The sequence below is a fragment of the Pelophylax lessonae genome (genome assembly GCF_965119305.1).
Source record: "Pelophylax lessonae genome assembly, chromosome: 7".
In the NCBI taxonomy this organism is placed as follows: domain Eukaryota; kingdom Metazoa; phylum Chordata; class Amphibia; order Anura; family Ranidae; genus Pelophylax; species Pelophylax lessonae.
The window spans coordinates 269,352,300-269,378,093 of NC_138774.1; the positions used below are offsets into that span (position 1 = coordinate 269,352,300).

The following is a 25,794-nucleotide window of genomic DNA, read 5'->3' on the forward strand; positions in this document are numbered from 1 at the left end:
AGTGCGGGCTTAAGGGGCAGCTGTTTTGGGCCCCACAACAATGACTGGGCCGGGGCAGCTGCCCTTTTTGCCCTGTGTTAAAGACAGCCCTGACCCTCAAACTCCTTTCTCGTGGGCCTACTTTTACACAGGCACCCCTTTAGTCTGTTAAAAATGCTACCTGCCTTACCAACCATAACTGCATGTCACTCCCCACCCCCCCCCCCCTCTGTCAATCATTCCACTGGGTTCTGCTAGCCCAAAATGTATAAAAGTCAAAATTCTGTATCATACAAAACCATGCACAATTCTACCCCCAGCTAAATTACCAACATCATTTCAAAATATCACCAAAGTCATCTACTCTCCTCCCAGGACCTCCTGCTCTCGAGTTCCCTCATCACCTCCTCTCATGCTTGCCTCCAGGACTTCTTTAGAACCTCTCCAATTAACTGGAACCCATTTCCCCAATCTGTCTAGCAATCTCCTACTCTGTCCGGCTTTAGGCGATTTTTGAAAACTCATCTTTGTAGGAAAGACTAACCTGTCGCCACCTAAAAACACTTCTACTTCCTCCCATCAGCTCATCCATTGCAGTGGTCTCTTGCACCACTTGCCACTCCCTTTTAGATTGTAAGCTCTCATGGGCAGGGGGCCTTCTAATCCGCTTGTATTGACTTGACTTAAGGTTTGTTTTTACTACCAAGATGAAAATTGGAGACCCCATGATGGAATCCTGCACTCTGAAAGCTGTGGACAATGAAGGCCAAAAAGGTGAAGGCCCAATGTCAAAGAGAATTACTCACCTTCTGAAGTGATATTTTCATCCGCCTCAGACGCAGTAGGGGGCAGTTCTGCATTGGTTTTCTCCAAGTTGGTTTCAGGAAGGGAAGAACGCTGTTCTCCATTTCTCTTTGTGTCATAGCCTTTGTAGTGGTCCTACAGGAAGAACAGAGTTTGAGGTTATATACACAATAGGTCTCCTAACTAAAATTAAAAAAACTTAGTGGAAACCTGTTAAAGAAAAATGCATATGCACACAACCACACAATTTACCCATTACTAGGATGGGCAATCAGGAGGCTTTGAAGAAAAAAGGGCATTGGGTCAGGTACTCAACCTATTGACCCAAGCTGTGTATGCATACAAGAGCAATTGGGTATTGTGGTCCCCGGGATCTTTGAGGTTGTTGCTATGTTCTTACAGTGCAGGAAGTAGGAAGTGTTCATTTTTGAATGTAGAGTACCTGGATTTCTTATCTCACCTTGTGATAATGCCGAGGTTGTGTGAATGGCAGTGGTGGGAAAGACATATTTGGAGCCTTCACAGTGACACCTATCGGAGGAATGCCCAGAATGGAGTGTCTTGCAGCTGTGGGAAAGAAGGGCGGCATTGGAGGGGCAACCATGTTGAGACCTCTGAGATTACCTGCTAAAAGAAGAATATGTACTTGTCTTTTCAATAGTTTTTTATTAAAGTTTTTCAACATACAAGTATTTTCCGTCGGCATGTACAAAGATCAAGACAATAAAACATGATAAACCATAGCATATACCGTAAATTGTACAGAGTACCTCAAGGCTCTAGCGAAGCTTTGGGGGGGCTCCAAGATTACGTCAAGATGCTATAGCCAGGGCGCCACTTAAGGCCGAGGCGGGACGCCCTCGAGGCCCGACACCCCAAATATGTACTTGTCTAAGAGCTCAGATTTTTTTTTATTTTTTAAGCAATACTGTGACATCTACGAGAACATGAACAGGCTAAGATGCGAGTGGATACAAGATCAGATACAGCTTCAGGCTATATGCATAGCAACTGGAAAAGAAAGTAGATATGCTGCTCCTTCCTTAACCATCTTCCCTTCTCTATGGACACCACAAACCCCCCCCCCCCCCAAAAAAAAACAAAAAAAACACAAACAGCAGGATCATTTTAACTATGTTACAGTAGGCACGAAGTAAGATTGTACTAGAAGGAAATAAAGAACTAGACAATGTGGTGATCCTAAAGAAGTACAGCCAAAAGCTTGTTTGGCTGTACTTCTCCTGTGGATCTGCACTCCTGTGATCCGTTTTAAGCAGACAATGGGCTGAAGTCACAGAGCTGGTCCAGCAGGACCTACTTGGGAGGGATCACAACCATATGGTCGGGATCTGCCCACAAGCCAGAACGGGAACCCAGCGAGCCGCTGAGAGCCTGATTGGACCACTCCCGCCCCGCGCTCCAGTGAGACTGGTAGAGGGGGGGAAACAGAGCTGCTGATTGACCATCACCAGCTCTCAACCTAGGGAGCTCTGAGAAACGAGCGAACGGCTGTGTTTGATAGCTCGGTTCTCAGTGTTAGAGCCAGTGGGGGGACAGATGCACCGGAACAATGCTGCATCCAGCTAGGCAAGTACTAATTTGAGAAAAAACCCAAACCCGATACTTCTCTTAACAGTTAGTTTTAACATGTGAGGACAGAAATATGAGAGCTGTCATTGCAGAATTTGTTTACCCATGTGCAATCTCCAAAGCTGCCACCCTGATCCTACACTACTGTGAGAATAACAGAACTGGAGGATATAGGACAGGAGCTTAGATCTTTCTGACTTTCATGGCTGCTTTCTTGTTCCAGATTCGAGATACAGCAAGTTAAGAAAGCAGAAAGATGACAGCACCAAAGCCCGCACATTTAAAAATAGGTCAGCTGGACTTGCAAAGGGGTACGCATTGATCTGCCCCGTGTGAACGAGGCCTAACCGTTTTATTAATTTCCTTAGGCCCCTTTCACACTGTCCGTCCGTCCAACGGACTCCGTTTATCTCAGCGGGGGATCGATCCGCCGATCCCCCGCTGAGCAGGAGGATGACAGCTGTTCTACGCGCTGTGTGCGGAGACACAGTTATCAGTTCCCCATACATCTCTATGGGGGAATCCGATGGGAACGGACCGTCGGTCCGTTCTCATCCGATCCGCTGGACGGATGGAAAATAGGGTTTCCATGCGTCCAGATTTGACGGATCGGATGCGAGCGGACATTTCTCCGCTGACATCCGATGCCTCATAGGGATGTATAGGGGGGGGGGGGGTGGGGGATCGTTTAGATCCGCCAAAAAAAAAAAAACGAACAGCTTCATCAATTGAGCCTGTAAACTCAACAATGAACTTCTCTCATTAGCTCCATTTTGGGCTGTTAATATAACATTGGAAAAGTTTTGTTGTGTTCGTTTGACACATTTAAAAAAAAAACAAAAAAAAAAAAAACACGACTATCTTGTAAAATAAAAAATTTAGAGTAGTCCTATTTTTTCCTTGACAAATGCTGTAATAGAGAAAGGTTTCTCATAGCCAAGCAGATTAAGCCAAGTTTATGTGCAAGACAAACTCCCACAATTCCCAATGTGTGTAAGCTCACCTTGCATTTGCTGCATTAGTAGAGCCCGCTGTATCATTGGATGAGCGTTGAGAAGCCTGGCAGGGCTGGCTTGTCGCAAGTTCAACATTTGCTGCGACTGCTGGACCTGATTTGACATAGACCTGTAAAAAGAAGCAGTTAGCGAAAGGCCGGTGGGAAACCGACAGATCACAGGATGCAGAATATCCTCACCTGGAGGCAGCATGCTGGGCAGGAAGAGGGTGCTGGTTAGTAGGTGGGTGGTGTGCTGCTGGCTGTACAGTGTGCTGCTGGTGCTGCTGCTGCTGTTGTTGCTGCAGAAGATGCTGAAGTTGGATCAGCTGATGGAACTGTTGTTGCTGCTGGTTGAACATGTTGGCTAACTGCCTAAGAAAAAAAAGAAAAGGAGTAGTTTCAACCTTTGTGTGTCTATAGAACCCCTAAAATCCATTTTTCAGTATGTTTGACATCATGCCTCATGGTACAGTTTACAGCAAATATATTTTTGAGTTTAAAATTTCCCTGGAGATCCTACCAGTAATGGTGCATCTTGTTGTGAGCTCACCACCCTAAGCCCTTTTACCCATTACCTTGCAGTCAGCAGCCATTTCAGCCTGCAGTGCAAATTCCTTCAGTTTTCTTAAAGATTTACTAAACCCAGGAGCCTGCATTCACTATATCTGGTCTCCCACAGTACACAGAACATGGAAATGCAATTATTTTAGTAAACAAACTGCTAAATTCCTTTCCTTGTCAGCAGTATATAGCAGTCTTAGGACCACTATCAGTGTCTGGTTAAAACTTTTCATTCTCCTCCGACTGTCCTATGAGGCTGCAGTACCCCTGGCCCTCTGGACGGTGCTGATTGGCCCTTTGCTGATCACATGCACCCTCCCAAGAGGGAAAAAAAACCTTAGGCAACACACCGAACTGAGCATGTGCAGAGTGACTCCAAAGGCTCGGACCCTCTGTCTGGACAGTGTTGATTGGCCCTGTGCTGATCACATGCACCCTCCCAAGAAAAAAAAAAAAAAAAAAACTAGCAGTACACACCAAACTGAGCATGTGCAGAGTGCCCCCAAGGCTCTGTTCTATCAGGAGATGGATTGGGGACAGAGGAAGGAGGAGGATCAGATAAGACAGGATCAAACAGCTTTTTTAAACAATGCACAGGATTAACCCCTTAGGTTCGTCAGTGAATATAACAAGCATTCTTTACTGCATATGCAGACTGATTTTGCTGTTGTGAGTTTAGTACCCGTTTCTTACCTGGAGATTATAGCTGCACAATTCTGGATAAATCATTACTTTTGCTTAGAATAAAGAGCACGATTCTCTCCCCATTCTCAGCATAACATATTTCACATCATACAATAAAATTGGTATATTATATATATATATATATATATATATATATATATATATATTATATATATAATTTTTTTTTTTTTTTTAATTAAAGTTTCCCCCCCCCCCCCAAATTGCATTTGAAAGACCACTGCACAAATAATGTGACATAAAATATTCAAACGACCGCCATGTTATGCTCGCAGTGATGGCGAACCTTGGCACCCCAGATGTTTTGGAACTACATTTCCCATGATGCTCATGCACTCTGCAGTGTAGTTGAGCATCATGGGAAACGTAGTTCCAAAACATCTGGGGTGCCAAGGCTCGCCATCACTGCGTCTAGTGTCTCTGCTAAAAAAATATTTCTTATGTTTAGGGGTTCCAAGTAATTTTCCAGCAAAAAAGTACTGATTTTAGCTTGCAAGCAACAAGTGTCAGAAAAAGGCTTAGTCTTTCACTGGTTAAACGGACCTCATTGACAGACCGAAGTTAATCCCTATGATCTAAAAGAACAAAATGGTACAATGTTTATAGTGCTCTCTCAGCACTGAGCAATGTTAAACATTTGCTGAAGGTTTTTTTTTTGTTAAAGCTGGGAGTGAGCAGAGAATGGCTCTGCTCTGGATGAATCGCGAAAATTTTGAATTAAGATCGTGAAGGGGATTGAACTGAGATTTTTTTTTTTTTTTTTTTTTTTAAGGAATAAATCGTGCAGCTCTCCTGGAGATCCTGCCAGACTTCCCAGTGCAGGCTGTCACCAGGAAGTCTGCAGGACCTCTGGGGAAGAAACTGCAAAAGATTCACAAAAAATAAAAAAAAACAGTAAACCATGATACCAGACAGAAAAATGTTAGGTTTGCATAAAATCCTAAGGAACTCCACTTCAAATTATAAAGAGGATTACATAAACGTCCGACAAGATGCTAGAAAGAGTGCCTGTAAACGAAAAAGCCAAAAAACTCTGAAATCCGTCTGGAGAAAATGGATTTGTTAATCCTTTACTCCCACCTTGCAAGGGAACTAAATCATCTCCCACTCATAACTACTGCAGTGGATGACGACATCACCACTTCTCAGTAACATTAACCACTTCAGACCCGGAAGGTTTTACCCCATTCCTAACCAGGGCATTTTTTGCAATATGGCACTGCATTGCTTTAATAAATTGCACGGTCTTGCGGCGTTGTACCCAAAATAAAATGGCTGTCATTTTTTCCACAAATAGAGCTTTCTTTTGGTGGTATTTGATCACCTCGGCGGTTTTTAGTTTTTTGCACTATAAACCAAAAAAATGATAGAAAAAAAAAAAAGAAAATTATAATGTATGTATGTATATATATATATATATATATATATATATATATATATATATATATATATATATATATATATATATATACATATATATACATATACACACACACATATACACACACACACACACATTTTCTGCTATAAAACATATCCAATAAATAAAATAAGTAAAAAATGTCTTCATCAGTTTAGGCCAATTTGCATTCTGCTACATATTTTTGGTAAAAAAAAAAAAAAATCCCAAAAAGGGTTTGTTTACACAAAAGTTATAGGGTCTACAAACTATGGGGTAGTTTTTTTTGGAAAAGTTGATGGCTGCGCTGGACTGACCGGCTCGATAGAGGGTCTGTGGGTGGGAGGTAGGTGAGAGAGGGCCACTTGGGGAGATAAACTCCCAATCAATCTGGCCCGACTGGATGAAAAAAGGCAGTGGACCCTTGTTAAGGGGCCTGGGCTGCTTCCTCAAGATACGGCCTAGTGGTTGTTTCCAAAGTTTCTAGTGGTAGTCGGTTAAAGGAGCGCCCAAATCAGCAATAAGAATCCCACTTAGATCAAAAGATTGTCGTTTTACTGGTAGCAGAACATGGTAAAGCCAACACGTTTCGGGGGAACAGAGACTCCCCCCTTCTTCAGAGCATAAATGTTGCGATTTGTATCTGCAACTGACAGCATAAGGTTATGCATGTGTATGAGGAGGGTACATGTATAATAGATGACAGGTAGTGGGCGGAGGGTATGTACTATGGTGTATGAGGAGGGTATATGTATAATAGATGACAGGTAGTGGGTGGAGGGTATGTACTATGGTGTATGAGGAGGGTACATGTATAATAGATGACAGGTAGTGGGCGGAGGGTATGTACTATGGTGTATGAGGAGGGTACATGTATAATAGATGACAGGTAGGGGGAGGAGGGTATGTACTATGGGGTATGAGGAGGGTACATGTATAATAGATGACAGGTAGTGGGCGGAAGGTATGTACTATGGTGTATGAGGAGGGTACATGTATAATAGATGACAGGTAGTGGGCGGAAGGTATGTACTATGGTGTATGAGGAGGGTACATGTATAATAGATGACAGGTAGGGGGAGGAAGGTATGTACTATGGGGTATGAGGAGGGTACATGTATAATAGATGACAGGTAGTGGGCGGAAGGTATGTACTATGGTGTATGAGGAGGGTACATGTATAATAGATGACAGGTAGTGGGCGGAGGGTATGTACTATGGTGTATGAGGAGGATACATGTATAATAGATGACAGGTAGTGGGCGGAAGGTATGTACTATGGTGTATGAGGAGGGTACATGTATAATAGATGACAGGTAGTGGGCGGAGGGTATGTACTATGGTGTATGAGGAGGGTACATGTATAATAGATGACAGGTAGTGGGCGAAGGGTATGTACTATGGGGTATGAGGAGGATACATGTATAATAGATGACAGGTAGTGGGCGGAGGGTATGTACTATGGGGTATGAGGAGGGTACATGTATAATAGATGACAGGTAGTGGGCGGAGGGTATGTACTATGGTGTATGAGGAGGGTACATGTATAATAGATGACAGGTAGTGGGCGGAGGGTATGTACTATGGTGTATGAGGAGGGTACATGTATAATAGATGACAGGTAGTGGGCAAAGGGTATGTACTATGGGGTATGAGGAGGATACATGTATAATAGATGACAGGTAGTGGGTGGAGGGTATGTACTATGGGGTATGAGGAGGGTACATGTATAATAGATGACAGGTAGTGGGCGGAGGGTATGTACTATGGTGTATGAGGAGGGTACATGTATAATAGATGACAGGTAGTGGGCGGAGGGTATGTACTATGGTGTATGAGGAGGGTATATGTATAATAGATGACAGGTAGTGGGTGGAGGGTATGTACTATGGTGTATGAGGAGGGTACATGTATAATAGATGACAGGTAGGGGGAGGAAGGTATGTACTATGGTGTATGAGGAGGGTACATGTATAATAGATGACAGGTAGTGGGCGGAGGGTATGTACTATGGTGTATGAGGAGGGTACATGTATAATAGATGACAGGTAGGGGGAGGAAGGTATGTACTATGGTGTATGAGGAGGGTACATGTATAATAGATGACAGGTAGTGGGCGGAGGGTATGTACTATGGTGTATGAGGAGGGTACATGTATAATAGATGACAGGTAGTGGGCGGAGGGTATGTACTATGGTGTATGAGGAGGGTACATGTATAATAGATGACAGGTAGTGGGCGGAGGGTATGTACTATGGTGTATGAGGAGGGTACATGTATAATAGATGACAGGTAGTGGGCGGAGGGTATGTACTATGGGGTATGAGGAGGGTACATGTATAATAGATGACAGGTAGTGGGCGGAGGGTATGTACTATGGTGTATTAGGAGGGTACATGTATAATAGATGACAGGTAGGGGGAGGAAGGTATGTACTATGGTGTATGAGGAGGGTACATGTATAATAGATGACAGGTAGTGGGTGGAGGGTATGTACTATGGTGTATGAGGAGGGTACATGTATAATAGATGACAGGTAGTGGGAGGAGGGTATGTACTATGGTGTATGAGGAGGGTACATGTATAATAGATGACAGGTAGGGGGAGGAAGGTATGTACTATGGGGTATGAGGAGGGTACATGTATAATAGATGACAGGTAGGGGGGAGGAAGGTATGTACTATGGGGTATGAGGAGGGTACATGTATAATAGATGACAGGTAGTGGGTGGAGGGTATGTACTATGGTGTATGAGGAGGGTACATGCATAATAGATGACAGGTAGGGGGAGGAAGGTATGTACTATGGTGTATGAGGAGGGTACATGTATAATAGATGACAGGTAGTGGGCGGAGGGTATGTACTATGGTGTATGAGGAGGGTATATGTATAATAGATGACAGGTAGTGGGTGGAGGGTATGTACTATGGTGTATGAGGAGGGTACATGTATAATAGATGACAGGTAGGGGGAGGAGGGTATGTACTATGGGGTATGAGGAGGGTACATGTATAATAGATGACAGGTAGTGGGCGGAAGGTATGTACTATGGTGTATGAGGAGGGTACATGTATAATAGATGACAGGTAGTGGGCGGAAGGTATGTACTATGGTGTATGAGGAGGGTACATGTATAATAGATGACAGGTAGGGGGAGGAAGGTATGTACTATGGGGTATGAGGAGGGTACATGTATAATAGATGACAGGTAGTGGGCGGAAGGTATGTACTATGGTGTATGAGGAGGGTACATGTATAATAGATGACAGGTAGTGGGCGGAGGGTATGTACTATGGTGTATGAGGAGGATACATGTATAATAGATGACAGGTAGTGGGCGGAAGGTATGTACTATGGTGTATGAGGAGGGTACATGTATAATAGATGACAGGTAGTGGGCGGAGGGTATGTACTATGGTGTATGAGGAGGGTACATGTATAATAGATGACAGGTAGTGGGCGAAGGGTATGTACTATGGGGTATGAGGAGGATACATGTATAATAGATGACAGGTAGTGGGCGGAGGGTATGTACTATGGGGTATGAGGAGGGTACATGTATAATAGATGACAGGTAGTGGGCGGAGGGTATGTACTATGGTGTATGAGGAGGGTACATGTATAATAGATGACAGGTAGTGGGCGGAGGGTATGTACTATGGTGTATGAGGAGGGTACATGTATAATAGATGACAGGTAGTGGGCGAAGGGTATGTACTATGGGGTATGAGGAGGATACATGTATAATAGATGACAGGTAGTGGGCGGAGGGTATGTACTATGGTGTATGAGGAGGGTACATGTATAATAGATGACAGGTAGGGGGAGGAAGGTATGTACTATGGTGTATGAGGAGGATACATGTATAATAGATGACAGGTAGTGGGTGGAGGGTATGTACTATGGTGTATGAGGAGGGTACATGTATAATAGATGACAGGTAGTGGGCGAAGGGTATGTACTATGGTGTATGAGGAGGGTACATGTATAATAGATGACAGGTAGTGGGCGAAGGGTATGTACTATGGGGTATGAGGAGGGTACATGTATAATAGATGACAGGTAGGGGGAGGAAGGTATGTACTATGGTGTATGAGGAGGGTACATGTATAATAGATGACAGGTAGGGGGAGGAAGGTATGTACTATGGTGTATTAGGAGGGTACATGTATAATAGATGACAGGTAGTGGGCGGAGGGTATGTACTATGGTGTATGAGGAGGGTACATGTATAATAGATGACAGGTAGTGGGCGGAGGGTATGTACTATGGTGTATGAGGAGGGTACATGTATAATAGATGACAGGTAGTGGGCGGAGGGTATGTACTATGGGGTATGAGGAGGGTACATGTATAATAGATGACAGGTAGTGGGCGGAGGGTATGTACTATGGTGTATTAGGAGGGTACATGTATAATAGATGACAGGTAGTGGGCGGAGGGTATGTACTATGGTGTATTAGGAGGGTACATGTATAATAGATGACAGGTAGGGGGAGGAAGGTATGTACTATGGTGTATGAGGAGGGTACATGTATAATAGATGACAGGTAGTGGGTGGAGGGTATGTACTATGGTGTATGAGGAGGGTACATGTATAATAGATGACAGGTAGTGGGCGGAGGGTATGTACTATGGTGTATGAGGAGGGTACATGTATAATAGATGACAGGTAGTGGGCGGAGGGTATGTACTATGGTGTATGAGGAGGGTACATGTATAATAGATGACAGGTAGTGGGCAAAGGGTATGTACTATGGGGTATGAGGAGGATACATGTATAATAGATGACAGGTAGTGGGTGGAGGGTATGTACTATGGGGTATGAGGAGGGTACATGTATAATAGATGACAGGTAGTGGGCGGAGGGTATGTACTATGGTGTATGAGGCGGGTACATGTATAATAGATGACAGGTAGTGGGCGGAGGGTATGTACTATGGTGTATGAGGAGGGTATATGTATAATAGATGACAGGTAGTGGGTGGAGGGTATGTACTATGGTGTATGAGGAGGGTACATGTATAATAGATGACAGGTAGGGGGAGGAAGGTATGTACTATGGGGTATGAGGAGGGTACATGTATAATAGATGACAGGTAGTGGGCAGAAGGTATGTACTATGGTGTATGAGGAGGGTACATGTATAATAGATGACAGGTAGTGGGCGGAGGGTATGTACTATGGTGTATGAGGAGGGTACATGTATAATAGATGACAGGTAGGGGGAGGAAGGTATGTACTATGGTGTATGAGGAGGGTACATGTATAATAGATGACAGGTAGTGGGCGGAGGGTATGTACTATGGTGTATGAGGAGGGTACATGTATAATAGATGACAGGTAGTGGGCGGAGGGTATGTACTATGGTGTATGAGGAGGGTACATGTATAATAGATGACAGGTAGTGGGCGGAGGGTATGTACTATGGTGTATGAGGAGGGTACATGTATAATAGATGACAGGTAGTGGGCGGAGGGTATGTACTATGGGGTATGAGGAGGGTACATGTATAATAGATGACAGGTAGTGGGCGGAGGGTATGTACTATGGTGTATTAGGAGGGTACATGTATAATAGATGACAGGTAGGGGGAGGAAGGTATGTACTATGGTGTATGAGGAGGGTACATGTATAATAGATGACAGGTAGTGGGTGGAGGGTATGTACTATGGTGTATGAGGAGGGTACATGTATAATAGATGACAGGTAGTGGGAGGAGGGTATGTACTATGGTGTATGAGGAGGGTACATGTATAATAGATGACAGGTAGGGGGAGGAAGGTATGTACTATGGGGTATGAGGAGGGTACATGTATAATAGATGACAGGTAGGGGGGAGGAAGGTATGTACTATGGGGTATGAGGAGGGTACATGTATAATAGATGACAGGTAGTGGGTGGAGGGTATGTACTATGGTGTATGAGGAGGGTACATGCATAATAGATGACAGGTAGGGGGAGGAAGGTATGTACTATGGTGTATGAGGAGGGTACATGTATAATAGATGACAGGTAGTGGGCGGAGGGTATGTACTATGGTGTATGAGGAGGGTACATGTATAATAGATGACAGGTAGTGGGCGAAGGGTATGTACTATGGGGTATGAGGAGGATACATGTATAATAGATGACAGGTAGTGGGTGGAGGGTATGTACTATGGGGTATGAGGAGGGTACATGTATAATAGATGACAGGTAGTGGGCGGAGGGTATGTACTATGGGGTATGAGGAGGGTACATGTATAATAGATGACAGGTAGTGGGCGGAGGGTATGTACTATGGTGTATGAGGAGGGTATATGTATAATAGATGACAGGTAGTGGGTGGAGGGTATGTACTATGGTGTATGAGGAGGGTACATGTATAATAGATGACAGGTAGTGGGTGGAGGGTATGTACTATGGGGTATGAGGAGGATACATGTATAATAGATGACAGGTAGTGGGCGGAGGGTATGTACTATGGTGTATGAGGAGGGTACATGTATAATAGATGACAGGTAGTGGGCGGAGGGTATGTACTATGGGGTATGAGGAGGGTACATGTATAATAGATGACAGGTAGTGGGTGGAGGGTATGTACTATGGTGTATGAGGAGGGTACATGTATAATAGATGACAGGTAGTGGGCGGAGGGTATGTACTATGGTGTATGAGGAGGGTATATGTATAATAGATGACAGGTAGTGGGTGGAGGGTATGTACTATGGTGTATGAGGAGGGTACATGTATAATAGATGACAGGTAGTGGGTGGAGGGTATGTACTATGGTGTATGAGGAGGGTACATGTATAATAGATGACAGGTAGGGGGAGGAAGGTATGTACTATGGGGTATGAGGAGGGTACATGTATAATAGATGACAGGTAGTGGGCGGAAGGTATGTACTATGGTGTATGAGGAGGGTACATGTATAATAGATGACAGGTAGTGGGCGGAGGGTATGTACTATGGTGTATGAGGAGGGTACATGTATAATAGATGACAGGTAGTGGGCGAAGGGTATGTACTATGGGGTATGAGGAGGATACATGTATAATAGATGACAGGTAGGAGGAGGAGGAGGGTATGTACTATGGTGTATGAGGAGGGTATATGTATAATAGATGACAGGTAGTGGGCGGAGGGTATGTACTATGGTGTATGAGGAGGGTATATGTATAATAGATGACAGGTAGTGGGTGGTGGGTATGTACTATGGTGTATGAGGAGGGTATATGTATAATAGATGACAGGTAGTGGGCGGAGGGTATGTACTATGGTGTATGAGGAGGGTATATGTATAATAGATGACAGGTAGTGGGTGGAGGGTATGTACTATGGTGTATGAGGAGGGTACATGTATAATAGATGACAGGTAGTGGGCAGAAGGTATGTACTATGGTGTATGAGGAGGGTACATGTATAATAGATGACAGGTAGGAGGAGGAGGAGGGTATGTACTATGGTGTATGAGGAGGGTATATGTATAATAGATGACAGGTAGTGGGCGGAGGGTATGTACTATGGTGTATGAGGAGGGTATATGTATAATAGATGACAGGTAGTGGGTGGAGGGTATGTACTATGGTGTATGAGGAGGGTACATGTATAATAGATGACAGGTAGTGGGCAGAAGGTATGTACTATGGTGTATGAGGAGGGTACATGTATAATAGATGACAGGTAGTGGGCGGAGGGTATGTACTATGGTGTATGAGGAGGGTACATGTATAATAGATGACAGGTAGTGGGCGAAGGGTATGTACTATGGGGTATGAGGAGGGTACATGTATAATAGATGACAGGTAGGGGGAGGAAGGTATGTACTATGGGGTATGAGGAGGGTACATGTATAATAGATGACAGGTAGTGGGCGGAGGGTATGTACTATGGGGTATGAGGAGGGTACATGTATAATAGATGACAGGTAGGGGGAGGAAGGTATGTACTATGGTGTATGAGGAGGGTACATGTATAATAGATGACAGGTAGTGGGCGGAGGGTATGTACTATGGTGTATGAGGAGGGTACATGTATAATAGATGACAGGTAGGGGGAGGAAGGTATGTACTATGGTGTATGAGGAGGGTACATGTATAATAGATGACAGGTAGTGGGCGGAGGGTATGTACTATGGTGTATGAGGAGGGTACATGTATAATAGATGACAGGTAGTGGGTGGAGGGTATGTACTATGGTGTATGAGGAGGGTACATGTATAATAGATGACAGGTAGTGGGTGGAGGGTATGTACTATGGTGTATGAGGAGGGTACATGTATAATAGATGACAGGTAGTGGGCGGAGGGTATGTACTATGGTGTATGAGGAGGGTACATGTATAATAGATGACAGGTAGGGGGAGGAGGGTATGTACTATGGGGTATGAGGAGGGTACATGTATAATAGATGACAGGTAGTGGGCGGAAGGTATGTACTATGGTGTATGAGGAGGGTACATGTATAATAGATGACAGGTAGTGGGCGGAAGGTATGTACTATGGTGTATGAGGAGGGTACATGTATAATAGATGACAGGTAGGGGGAGGAAGGTATGTACTATGGGGTATGAGGAGGGTACATGTATAATAGATGACAGGTAGTGGGCGGAAGGTATGTACTATGGTGTATGAGGAGGGTACATGTATAATAGATGACAGGTAGTGGGCGGAGGGTATGTACTATGGTGTATGAGGAGGATACATGTATAATAGATGACAGGTAGTGGGCGGAAGGTATGTACTATGGTGTATGAGGAGGGTACATGTATAATAGATGACAGGTAGTGGGCGGAGGGTATGTACTATGGTGTATGAGGAGGGTACATGTATAATAGATGACAGGTAGTGGGCGAAGGGTATGTACTATGGGGTATGAGGAGGATACATGTATAATAGATGACAGGTAGTGGGCGGAGGCTATGTACTATGGGGTATGAGGAGGGTACATGTATAATAGATGACAGGTAGTGGGCGGAGGGTATGTACTATGGTGTATGAGGAGGGTACATGTATAATAGATGACAGGTAGTGGGCGGAGGGTATGTACTATGGTGTATGAGGAGGGTACATGTATAATAGATGACAGGTAGTGGGCGAAGGGTATGTACTATGGGGTATGAGGAGGATACATGTATAATAGATGACAGGTAGGGGGAGGAAGGTATGTACTATGGTGTATGAGGAGGATACATGTATAATAGATGACAGGTAGTGGGTGGAGGGTATGTACTATGGTGTATGAGGAGGGTACATGTATAATAGATGACAGGTAGTGGGCGAAGGGTATGTACTATGGTGTATGAGGAGGGTACATGTATAATAGATGACAGGTAGGGGGAGGAAGGTATGTACTATGGTGTATGAGGAGGGTACATGTATAATAGATGACAGGTAGTGGGCGGAGGGTATGTACTATGGTGTATGAGGAGGGTACATGTATAATAGATGACAGGTAGTGGGCGGAGGGTATGTACTATGGGGTATGAGGAGGGTACATGTATAATAGATGACAGGTAGTGGGCGGAGGGTATGTACTATGGTGTATTAGGAGGGTACATGTATAATAGATGACAGGTAGGGGGAGGAAGGTATGTACTATGGTGTATGAGGAGGGTACATGTATAATAGATGACAGGTAGTGGGCGGAGGGTATGTACTATGGTGTATGAGGAGGGTACATGTATAATAGATGACAGGTAGTGGGCGGAGGGTATGTACTATGGTGTATGAGGAGGGTACATGTATAATAGATGACAGGTAGTGGGCGGAGGGTATGTACTATGGTGTATGAGGAGGGTACATGTATAATAGATGACAGGTAGTGGGCGGAGGGTATGTACTATGGGGTATGAGGAGGGTACATGTATAATAGATGACAGGTAGTGGGCGGAGGGTATGTACTATGGTGTATTAGGAGGGTACATGTATAATAGATGACAGGTAGGGGGAGGAAGGTATGTACTATGGGGTATGAGGAGGGTACATGTATAATAGATGACAGGTAGTGGGCGGAGGGTATGTACTATGGTGTATGAGGAGGGTACATGTATAATAGATGACAGGTAGTGGGTGGAGGGTATGTACTATGGTGTATGAGGAGGGTACATGTATAATAGATGACAGGTAGGGGGAGGAAGGTATGTACTATGGGGTATGAGGAGGGTACATGTATAATAGATGACAGGTAGTGGGCGGAGGGTATGTACTATGGGGTATGAGGAGGGTACATGTATAATAGATGACAGGTAGTGGGCGGAGGGTATGTACTATGGTGTATTAGGAGGGTACATGTATAATAGATGACAGGTAGGGGGAGGAAGGTATGTACTATGGGGTATGAGGAGGGTACATGTATAATAGATGACAGGTAGTGGGCGGAGGGTATGTACTATGGGGTATGAGGAGGGTACATGTATAATAGATGACAGGTAGTGGGCGGAGGGTATGTACTATGGTGTATTAGGAGGGTACATGTATAATAGATGACAGGTAGGGGGAGGAAGGTATGTACTATGGGGTATGAGGAGGGTACATGTATAATAGATGACAGGTAGTGGGCGGAGGGTATGTACTATGGTGTATGAGGAGGGTACATGTATAATAGATGACAGGTAGTGGGTGGAGGGTATGTACTATGGTGTATGAGGAGGGTACATGTATAATAGATGACAGGTAGGGGGAGGAAGGTATGTACTATGGGGTATGAGGAGGGTACATGTATAATAGATGACAGGTAGTGGGCGGAAGGTATGTACTATGGTGTATGAGGAGGGTACATGTATAATAGATGACAGGTAGGGGGAGGAAGGTATGTACTATGGGGTATGAGGAGGGTACATGTATAATAGATGACAGGTAGTGGGCAGAAGGTATGTACTATGGTGTATGAGGAGGGTACATGTATAATAGATGACAGGTAGGGGGAGGAAGGTATGTACTATGGTGTATGAGGAGGGTACATGTATAATAGATGACAGGTAGTGGGCGGAGGGTATGTACTATGGTGTATGAGGAGGGTACATGTATAATAGATGACAGGTAGTGGGCGGAGGGTATGTACTATGGTGTATGAGGAGGGTACATGTATAATAGATGACAGGTAGTGGGCGGAGGGTATGTACTATGGTGTATGAGGAGGGTACATGTATAATAGATGACAGGTAGTGGGCGGAGGGTATGTACTATGGGGTATGAGGAGGGTACATGTATAATAGATGACAGGTAGTGGGCGGAGGGTATGTACTATGGTGTATTAGGAGGGTACATGTATAATAGATGACAGGTAGGGGGAGGAAGGTATGTACTATGGTGTATGAGGAGGGTACATGTATAATAGATGACAGGTAGTGGGTGGAGGGTATGTACTATGGTGTATGAGGAGGGTACATGTATAATAGATGACAGGTAGGGGGAGGAAGGTATGTACTATGGGGTATGAGGAGGGTACATGTATAATAGATGACAGGTAGGGGGGAGGAAGGTATGTACTATGGGGTATGAGGAGGGTACATGTATAATAGATGACAGGTAGTGGGTGGAGGGTATGTACTATGGTGTATGAGGAGGGTACATGCATAATAGATGACAGGTAGTGGGAGGAGGGTATGTACTATGGTGTATGAGGAGGGTACATGCATAATAGATGACAGGTAGGGGGAGGAAGGTATGTACTATGGGGTATGAGGAGGGTACATGTATAATAGATGACAGGTAGTGGGCGGAAGGTATGTACTATGGTGTATGAGGAGGGTACATGTATAATAGATGACAGGTAGTGGGCGGAGGGTATGTACTATGGTGTATGAGGAGGGTACATGTATAATAGATGACAGGTAGTGGGCGGAGGGTATGTACTATGGTGTATGAGGAGGGTACATGTATAATAGATGACAGGTAGTGGGCGAAGGGTATGTACTATGGGGTATGAGGAGGATACATGTATAATAGATGACAGGTAGTGGGTGGAGGGTATGTACTATGGGGTATGAGGAGGGTACATGTATAATAGATGACAGGTAGTGGGCGGAGGGTATGTACTATGGTGTATGAGGAGGGTATATGTATAATAGATGACAGGTAGTGGGTGGAGGGTATGTACTATGGTGTATGAGGAGGGTACATGTATAATAGATGACAGGTAGTGGGTGGAGGGTATGTACTATGGGGTATGAGGAGGATACATGTATAATAGATGACAGGTAGTGGGCGGAGGGTATGTACTATGGTGTATGAGGAGGGTACATGTATAATAGATGACAGGTAGTGGGCGGAGGGTATGTACTATGGTGTATGAGGAGGGTATATGTATAATAGATGACAGGTAGTGGGTGGAGGGTATGTACTATGGGGTATGAGGAGGGTACATGTATAATAGATGACAGGTAGTGGGCGGAGGGTATGTACTATGGTGTATGAGGAGGGTACATGTATAATAGATGACAGGTAGTGGGTGGAGGGTATGTACTATGGTGTATGAGGAGGGTACATGTATAATAGATGACAGGTAGGGGGAGGAAGGTATGTACTATGGGGTATGAGGAGGGTACATGTATAATAGATGACAGGTAGTGGGCGGAAGGTATGTACTATGGTGTATGAGGAGGGTACATGTATAATAGATGACAGGTAGTGGGCGGAGGGTATGTACTATGGTGTATGAGGAGGATACATGTATAATAGATGACAGGTAGGAGGAGGAGGAGGGTATGTACTATGGTGTATGAGGAGGGTACATGTATAATAGATGACAGGTAGTGGGTGGAGGGTATGTACTATGGTGTATGAGGAGGGTATATGTATAATAGATGACAGGTAGTGGGCGGAGGGTATGTACTATGGTGTATGAGGAGGGTATATGTATAATAGATGACAGGTAGTGGGTGGAGGGTATGTACTATGGTGTATGAGGAGGGTACATGTATAATAGATGACAGGTAGTGGGCAGAAGGTATGTACTATGGTGTATGAGGAGGGTACATGTATAATAGATGACAGGTAGGAGGAGGAGGAGGGTATGTACTATGGTGTATGAGGAGGGTATATGTATAATAGATGACAGGTAGTGGGCGGAGGGTGTGTACTATGGTGTATGAGGAGGGTATATGTATAATAGATGACAGGTAGTGGGTGGAGGGTATGTACTATGGTGTATGAGGAGGGTACATGTATAATAGATGACAGGTAGTGGGCAGAAGGTATGTACTATGGTGTATGAGGAGGGTACATGTATAATAGATGACAGGTAGTGGGCGAAGGGTATGTACTATGGGGTATGAGGAGGGTACATGTATAATAGATGACAGGTAGTGGGCGGAGGGTATGTACTATGGGGTATGAGGAGGGTACATGTATAATAGATGACAGGTAGGGGGAGGAAGGTATGTACTATGGTGTATGAGGAGGGTACATGTATAATAGATGACAGGTAGTGGGCGGAGGGTATGTACTATGGTGTATGAGGAGGGTACATGTATAATAGATGACAGGTAGGGGGAGGAAGGTATGTACTATGGTGTATGAGGAGGGTACATGTATAATAGATGACAGGTAGTGGGCGGAGGGTATGTACTATGGTGTATGAGGAGGGTACATGTATAATAGATGACAGGTAGTGGGCGGAGGGTATGTACTATGGGGTATGAGGAGGGTACATGTATAATAGATGACAGGTAGGGGGAGGAAGGTATGTACTATGGTGTATGAGGAGGATACATGTATAATAGATGACAGGTAGGGGGAGGAAGGTATGTACTATGGTGTATGAGGAGGGTACATGTATAATAGATGACAGGTAGGGGGAGGAAGGTATGTACTATGGTGTATGAGGAGGGTACATGTATAATGGATGACAGGTAGTGGGTGGAGGGTATGTACTATGGTGTATGAGGAGGGTACATGTATAATAGATGACAGGTAGGGGGAGGAAGGTATGTACTATGGTGTATGAGGAGGATACATGTATAATAGATGACAGGTAGGAGGAGGAGGAGGGTATGTACTATGGTGTATGAGGAGGGTATATGTATAATAGATGACAGGTAGGAGGAGGGTATGTACTATGGTGTATGGGGAGGGTACACGTATAATAGATGACAGGTAGGGGGAGGAAGGTATGTACTATGGTGTATGGGGAGGGTACATGTATAATAGATGACAGGTAGTGGGCGGAGGGTATGTACTATGGTGTATGAGGAGGGTACATGTATAATAGATGACAGGTAGGAGGAGGAGGAGGGTATGTACTATGGTGTATGAGGAGGGTACATGTATAATAGATGACAGGTAGGAGGAGGAGGAGGGTATGTACTATGGTGTATGAGGAGGGTATATGTATAATAGATGACAGGTAGGAGGAGGGTATGTACTATGGTGTATGGGGAGGGTACACGTATAATAGATGACAGGTAGGGGGAGGAAGGTATGTATTATGGTGTATGAGGAGGATACATGTATAATAGATGACAGGTAGGGGGAGGAAGGTATGTACTATGGTGTATGAGGAGGGTACATGTATAATAGATGACAGGTAGGGGGAGGAGGGTATGTACTATGGTGTATGAGGAGGGTACATGTATAATGGATGACAGGTAGTGGGCAGAAGGTATGTACTATGGTGTATGAGGAGGGTACATGTATAATAGATGACAGGTAGGAGGAGGAGGAGGGTATGTACTATGGTGTATGGGGAGGGTACACGTATAATAGATGACAGGTAGGGGGAGGAAGGTATGTACTATGGGGTATGAGGAGGATACATGTATAATAGAAAACACCCATTACATCCCAGAGTAATCCGGATATCCACCGACTGCATACAAAGTCACAGTATGTTCCACTCTCCGTGTGTGTGGTCACATGTGTCATACATGTATCTCTACCTTTCCTGGTCTCCTACCACTAATTACAAATGGTCATGTGACATACAGGAGGGGAGCACCAAACCGACACATGAAACATCATCTGCAACATCCCCTTATCTTATATTACAGCTGCACGAATCAAATCGCAATCTTGAGTCACCCCCCCCCCCCCCCTCACAATATTAAAATGGCATTTCCTCCATTCATACAGATCTGTTCTCGGTTTACTCACAGCTGTCAAAAAAAGAAAGCCTCCAGGAAATGTTTATCAACATTGTTAAGGCTGCTAGATAACTATAAACAATGTTACAATGAATCTTTTCCTTCTTTTACATCAAAGGAAGGAATGTAGTCTAAGTGAGGGCAGTTTAACCTTTTAAAGACCAGGCCTTTTTTCTGACACTTGTTGCTTACAAGTTAAAATCTGCTTTTTTTTTTTGCTAGAAAATTACTTGGAACCCCCAAAAATTTTTTTAGCAGAGACCCTAGAGAATAAAATGGTGATCCTTGCAATCTTTTATATCATGCTGTATTTGTGCAGATGTCTTTTAAATGCAGTTTTTTGGGCAAAAAAAAAATACACTTTAATGAATTTAAAAAAAACGAAAACTGTAAATTTAGCCCGATTTTTTTGTATAATGTAAAAGAGGTTACACCGAGAATCGTCATCTTTATTCTAAGCAAAAATAACGTGATTCTCATTTCTCCAGAATCGTGCGGCTCTAGCTTATGTATGATCTATATCACCCCCTCCCCCCCCAAACAATGTGTGATATGTACTGACACATGACATCTACTCCCACCAATCAGAACACACACGGAACAGTCATGTCCAGTCTATACAATGATATCAGTGCAGTCATGTCTATACAATGATATCAGTGCAGCCCAGTCTATACAATGATATCAGTGCAGCCCAGTCTATACAATGATATCAGTGCAGCCCAGTCTATACAATGATATCAGTGCAGTCCAGTCTATACAATGATATCAGTGCAGTCATGTCTATAGAATGATATCAGTGCAGTCATGTCTATAGAATGATATCAGTGCAGTCATGTCTATAGAATGATATCAGTGCAGTCATGTCCATAGAATGATATCAGTGCAGTCATGTCCATAGAATGATATCAGTGCAGTCATGTCCATAGAATGATATCAGTGCAGTCATGTCCATAGAATGATATCAGTGCAGTCATGTCTATAGAATGATATCAGTGCAGTCATGTCCATAGAATGATATCAGTGCAGTCATGTCCATAGAATGATATCAGTGCAGTCATGTCTATAGAATGATATCAGTGCAGTCATGTCTATAGAATGATATCAGTGCGGTCATGTCCAGTCTATAGACTGATATCAGTGCAGTCTATATACAGATATCAGTGCAGTCACACAGGTCCAGTCTATATAATGAGATCAGTGCGGCCATGTCCAGTCTATAGAATGATATCAGTGCGGCCATGTCCAGTCTATAGAATGATAGTGCAGTCTATATACAGATATCAGTGCAGTCACACATGTCCAGTCTATATAATGATATCAGTGCAGCCATGTCCAGTCTATAGAATGATATCAGTGCAGCCATGTCCAGTCTATAGAATGATATCAGTGCAGTCTATATATAGATATCAGTGCGGTCACACATGTCCAGTCTATATAATGATATCAGTGCAGTCATGTCCAGTCTATAGAATGATATCAGTGCGGTCACACAGGTCCAGTCTATATACAGATATCAGTGCAGTCATGTCCAGTCTATATACAGATATCAGTGCAGTCATGTCCAGTCTATATACAGATATCAGTGCAGTCATGTCCAGTCTATATACAGATATCAGTGCAGTCATGTCCAGTCTATATACAGATATCAGTGCAGTCATGTCCAGTCTATATACAGATATCAGTGCAGTCATGTCCAGTCTATATACTGATATCAGTGCAGTCATGTCCAGTCTATATACAGATATCAGTGCGGTCACACAGGTCCAGTCTATACAATGATATCAGTGCAGTCATGTCCAGTCTATAGAATGATATCAGTGCGGCCATGTCCAGTCTATAGAATGATATCAGTGCGGCCATGTTCAGTCTATAGAATGATATCAGTGCGGTCATGTCCAGTCTATAGAATATCAGTGCAGTCTATATACAGATATCAGTGCAGTCACACATGTCCAGTCTATATACTGATATCAGTGCAGTCATGTCCAGTCTATAGAATGATATCAGTGCAGCCATGTCCAGTCTATAGAATGATATCAGTGCAGTCTATATATAGATATCAGTGTGGTCACACATGTCCAGTCTATACAATGATATCAGTGCAGTCATGTCCAGTCTATACAATGATATCAGTGCAGTCATGTCCAGTCTATACAATGATATCAGTGCAGTCATGTCCAGTCTATACAATGATATCAGTGCAGTCGCACATGTCCAGTCTATATATAATGATATCAGTGCGGTCACACAGGTCCAGACTATAGAATATCAGTGCAGTCACACAGGTCCAGTCTCTATAATAATAATAGTTCGGTAGATATCAGTGCACACCCTCTGCAGCCGTCCTCTCTCCGGCACTGTCCGGTGATTTGTCCGTCCCGGCTCCGCTCTGCTCCCGCTCCGGCCTTATATAACGGGCTGTGTGCGCCGAGTCCTCCCCCGCTCTCTCTATCTCTCTCTCTCTCTGAGAACAACACAGACAATGGGCCAGACCAGCTCCGCTGTGCTGCGCGCCCTCTGTCGGCCGGGAGGACGATGTGCGGGCTGCGGGTCACGTGACTCGGAGGAGCAGTTCGCGTTACCTGTACGGCTGCTCTGAGGTAATTTACCGGGCAGTGGCGTCCATTGGACCGGCGATGGTGGCCTTGTAAGGAACGTTTGTGATAAAATTGACAAATCTCCCCTCATACACTTCTCATCACCTCACACTGAGTGTGCGACACTTCCGGGTGTGTCACCTCCCTGAGTGTCCCCAGACATGAGGTGAGGGGAATATATAACGGGGGACACACAGGACAGAAATCCTTGTATAGGTTGTAGTGTGTGTGGGAATAGGTTCCTGTACTTTTCTGTTCCCATTAAATGTGTTTCTAAAGTCAAAATGTTGGACGTTTTACCCCCCCCCCCCTCCTTCCTGATCAGGCCCTTTTTTTTGCACTGCATTTCTTTAACCACTTCAGGACCGGGCCTACTTCTGACGCTTGGTGTTTACAAGCTAAAATCTGTTTTTTTATGCTAGAAAACTACTCAGAACCGCCAAACATGACATACTTATATACTAGAGACCCTAGAGAATAAAATGGAGATCGTTGCAATATTTTTTATCCCAGCGCAGCAGTCTTCCAAACGCAATTTTTTTGGAAAAACATTTTTTTTTCATTAAAAAAATTCGAAAACAGAAATGTTAGCACAATTTTTTTCTATATTGTGAAAGATAATGTTACGCCGAGTAAATAGATACCTAACATGTCACGCTTTAAAATTGCCCACGCTTGCGGAATGGCGACAAACATTGGTACTTAAAAATCCCCATAGGCGACAGTTTAAAAATTTCTACAGGTTACCAGCTTAGATTTACAGAGGAGGTCTAGGGCTCAAATTATTGATCTCGCTCTAACGATCGCGGCAATACCTCACATGTGTGGTTTGAACACCGTTTACATATGCGTTCGCTTCTGCGTTCACGCTAACGGGGACAGGCGCTTTAATTTTTTTCTTTTCCTATTTATTTTATTTATTTTTTAGTTTTAGTTTTTAAAAAAAAAAAAAAATGTGATCATTTTTATTTCTATTACAAGGAATGTAAACATCCCTTGTAATAGAAATAAGCATGACAGGACCTCTTTATTGTGAGATCCGGGGTCAAAAAGACCTCACACCTCACATCTACACTAAAAAAGAAAAAAAATGAAACAAAAAATTAGTAAAAAAAATAAAAAAAAAACCTAAAAAAAAAAAAATTGGCTCTAAACCGGTTGCTAGGCAACGAGGTTTGACGTCGCTCTGGTCCTCCAAGACCATAGAGTCGAGTGGGGGCCAATCTTGCCCTCACTCGACTTCTTGTCTGTGAGGAGAGGCGACCGGATCGTTCTCCCTGCTGCCGGCAGGTCCGGTAAGCGGGGAAAACATCCGGGACGCGGCGGGAGGGGGGGGGCACCTCTTCCGCCACACCGTAAAGGTGAATCCGCCGCTGGGACCACCCTTATCTTAACCACTTAAGCCCCGGAAGATTTTACCCCCTTCCTGACCAGGCCCTATTTTGCGATTCGGCACTGCGTGACTTTAAAGGACAATTGCGCGGTCGTGCGACGCTGTACCTAAACGAATTTGATGTCCTTTTTTTCCCACAAATAGAGCTTTTTTTGGTGGTATTGGATCACCTGTGCAATTTTATTTATTTATTTTTTTGATCATTCGCTATAAACAAAAAAAGAGCGACAATTTTGAAAAAAATAACAATATTTTTCACATTTTTTATATGAAATTCCCCCCCCAAAAAAAATGGAAAAATCTAATTTTTTTTAACCTTTTCGGCCAATTTGTTTTCTGCTACATATGTTTGGTAAAAAAAAATCACAATAAGCATATTTTGATTGGTTTGTGCAAAAGTTATTGCGTTTACTAACTAAGGGAAAGATTTTTGTCATTTTTGTTGTTTTTTTTTAACGAGTAATGGCGGCGATCTGCGATTTTTTTTTTTTTGCGGGACTGCGACATTGCGGCGGACAGATCGGACCCTTGACTGACATTTTTGACACTTTTGCGGCTACCAGTGACATTACTGCAGTAATCAGTGCTATACATATGCACTGTTACTGTAAAAATGACACTGGCAGGGAAGGGGTTAACTTTATTGGGGAAGGAGGGGTTAAGTGTGTTCCTAGGGGTGTGTTTCTAACTGTGCAGGGATGTG

At 43.8% G+C, this 25,794-nt stretch overlaps 1 protein-coding gene across 2 annotated transcripts in view; it reads right to left on the reverse strand.

The window, feature by feature from the left end:
* Window positions 1–23,557, reverse strand: part of CIZ1 (CDKN1A interacting zinc finger protein 1) — a 63,803-nt gene extending 40,246 nt beyond the window's left edge. Inside the window, exons 1-5 of one of the 2 annotated variants that reach the window (XM_082263679.1) lie at window positions 23,431–23,557; window positions 3,569–3,738; window positions 3,377–3,498; window positions 1,244–1,407; window positions 786–918 (exon numbers count right to left, since the gene is read on the reverse strand). In XM_082263679.1, coding sequence (XP_082119805.1) covers window positions 786–918; window positions 1,244–1,407; window positions 3,377–3,498; window positions 3,569–3,729 — 580 coding nt within the window. In that variant the 5' untranslated portion in view covers window positions 3,730–3,738; window positions 23,431–23,557. Of the gene's footprint in view, window positions 1–785; window positions 919–1,243; window positions 1,411–3,376; window positions 3,499–3,568; window positions 3,739–23,430 lie in introns of both variants that reach the window. The other variant, XM_082263678.1, reaches the window with a different exon arrangement.
* Between the last annotated feature and the right edge of the window lie 2,237 nt (window positions 23,558–25,794).